General features: G+C 37.2%; 1 protein-coding gene across 1 annotated transcript in view; it reads right to left on the reverse strand.

The window, feature by feature from the left end:
- Positions 1–921, reverse strand: part of LOC107728344 (cyclin-K) — a gene marked incomplete at its 3' end in the record, with an annotated part of 6522 nt that extends 5601 nt beyond the window's left edge. The window contains exons 1-2 of the mRNA XM_016538484.1: positions 628–921; positions 438–519 (exon numbers count right to left, since the gene is read on the reverse strand). Coding sequence (XP_016393970.1) covers positions 438–519; positions 628–830 — 285 coding nt within the window. The remainder of the gene's footprint in view (positions 1–437; positions 520–627) is intronic.
- Between the last annotated feature and the right edge of the window lie 301 nt (positions 922–1222).

Genomic DNA, 1222 nt, shown 5'->3' on the forward strand with positions numbered 1-1222 from the left:
AAAAATCTAAATATTGAGAAAATCGCCTTTAAAGTTGTCCGAATGAAGTTCTTAGCAATGCATATTACTAATCAAAAATTAAGTTTTGATATATTTACAGTAGGAAATTTACAAAATATCTTCATGGAACATGGTCTTTACTTAATATCCTAATGATTTTTGGCATAAAAGAAAAATCAATAATTTTGACCCATACAATGTATTTTTGGCTATTGCTACAAATATACCCCAGCGACTTAAGACTGGTTTTGTGCTCCAGGGTCACATATTAGAATAAATAAATGATAAATTACCCCAAAGCAGTACTTTGCCTATAAACACTGTAAGCTATTAGGCATTATATGGTAGGATGGAAAGAAAATGCTACGGATTAAATAATCTGCCAAAATGCATCAAATGTAAAAAAGTATCAGATTGTCAAGAGCATAAACACTTACATATCTGGGAAACTGTTTGAATGAATGAAACATGTAAAAACGATGAAAGTATGTTATTCCAGTTGCCAGAGTGTCATAATGTCTTAAAAATTGGTTAAGGAGAATATCAGAATCCTCTCAATATTTCAAAACCATTCCTACACAGAACTGAAACTATGTATATGTATACATGGCAGTATTAAAAGGATACAGTCCCAGACGTGTCCCGACGTCGAATATGAACCGGGCTCCCTCTCGTCTGTACCGGGCTTCTGTGGCTGGATCCATGCCATCGGACTGGGACGGGGTGTGGGCCAGGTCCTTCTTGTCCCAGTACCAGCATGGTTTTGTGTGGTCCAGATTTGTGGCAAAACTTCCAGCAGTGGTGTTAGAGTTCTCCTTGCCGTCCTTCATTTGGAAGGAAGTGACAGCTGAAGCCAAACTAGACTATCAGTCCGCCGTTGGACAGCAATAGCTGCGCAGGTCTGTACAGCAAAAGACTGAGGATATCAGTCAGTTAATTACCTGTTAACCTCACACATGCTTAAAAGACAATTACTATTCAGAAGACATTATCAATTTGACTGTACTGACACTGAACTAAATTAAGCTGGATACTGACACTATTGTCTTCAGTAAAGCTGTTTTACAGGTGAAATGGAAGTCATCATGAATTTTGCAACATTGATAATGTTATGGCATTGAACTGAATCAACACTGAACTGAATTGAGCTGAATAATGATACTACTTTCATCTGCAGAGCTGCTTTAAAGGGGTCATATGATGCGATTTCAATTTTTCCTTT

Source organism: Sinocyclocheilus rhinocerous, unplaced genomic scaffold (genome assembly GCF_001515625.1).
Source record: "Sinocyclocheilus rhinocerous isolate Xijiao unplaced genomic scaffold, SAMN03320098_v1.1 scaffold277, whole genome shotgun sequence".
Lineage (NCBI taxonomy): Eukaryota > Metazoa > Chordata > Actinopteri > Cypriniformes > Cyprinidae > Sinocyclocheilus > Sinocyclocheilus rhinocerous.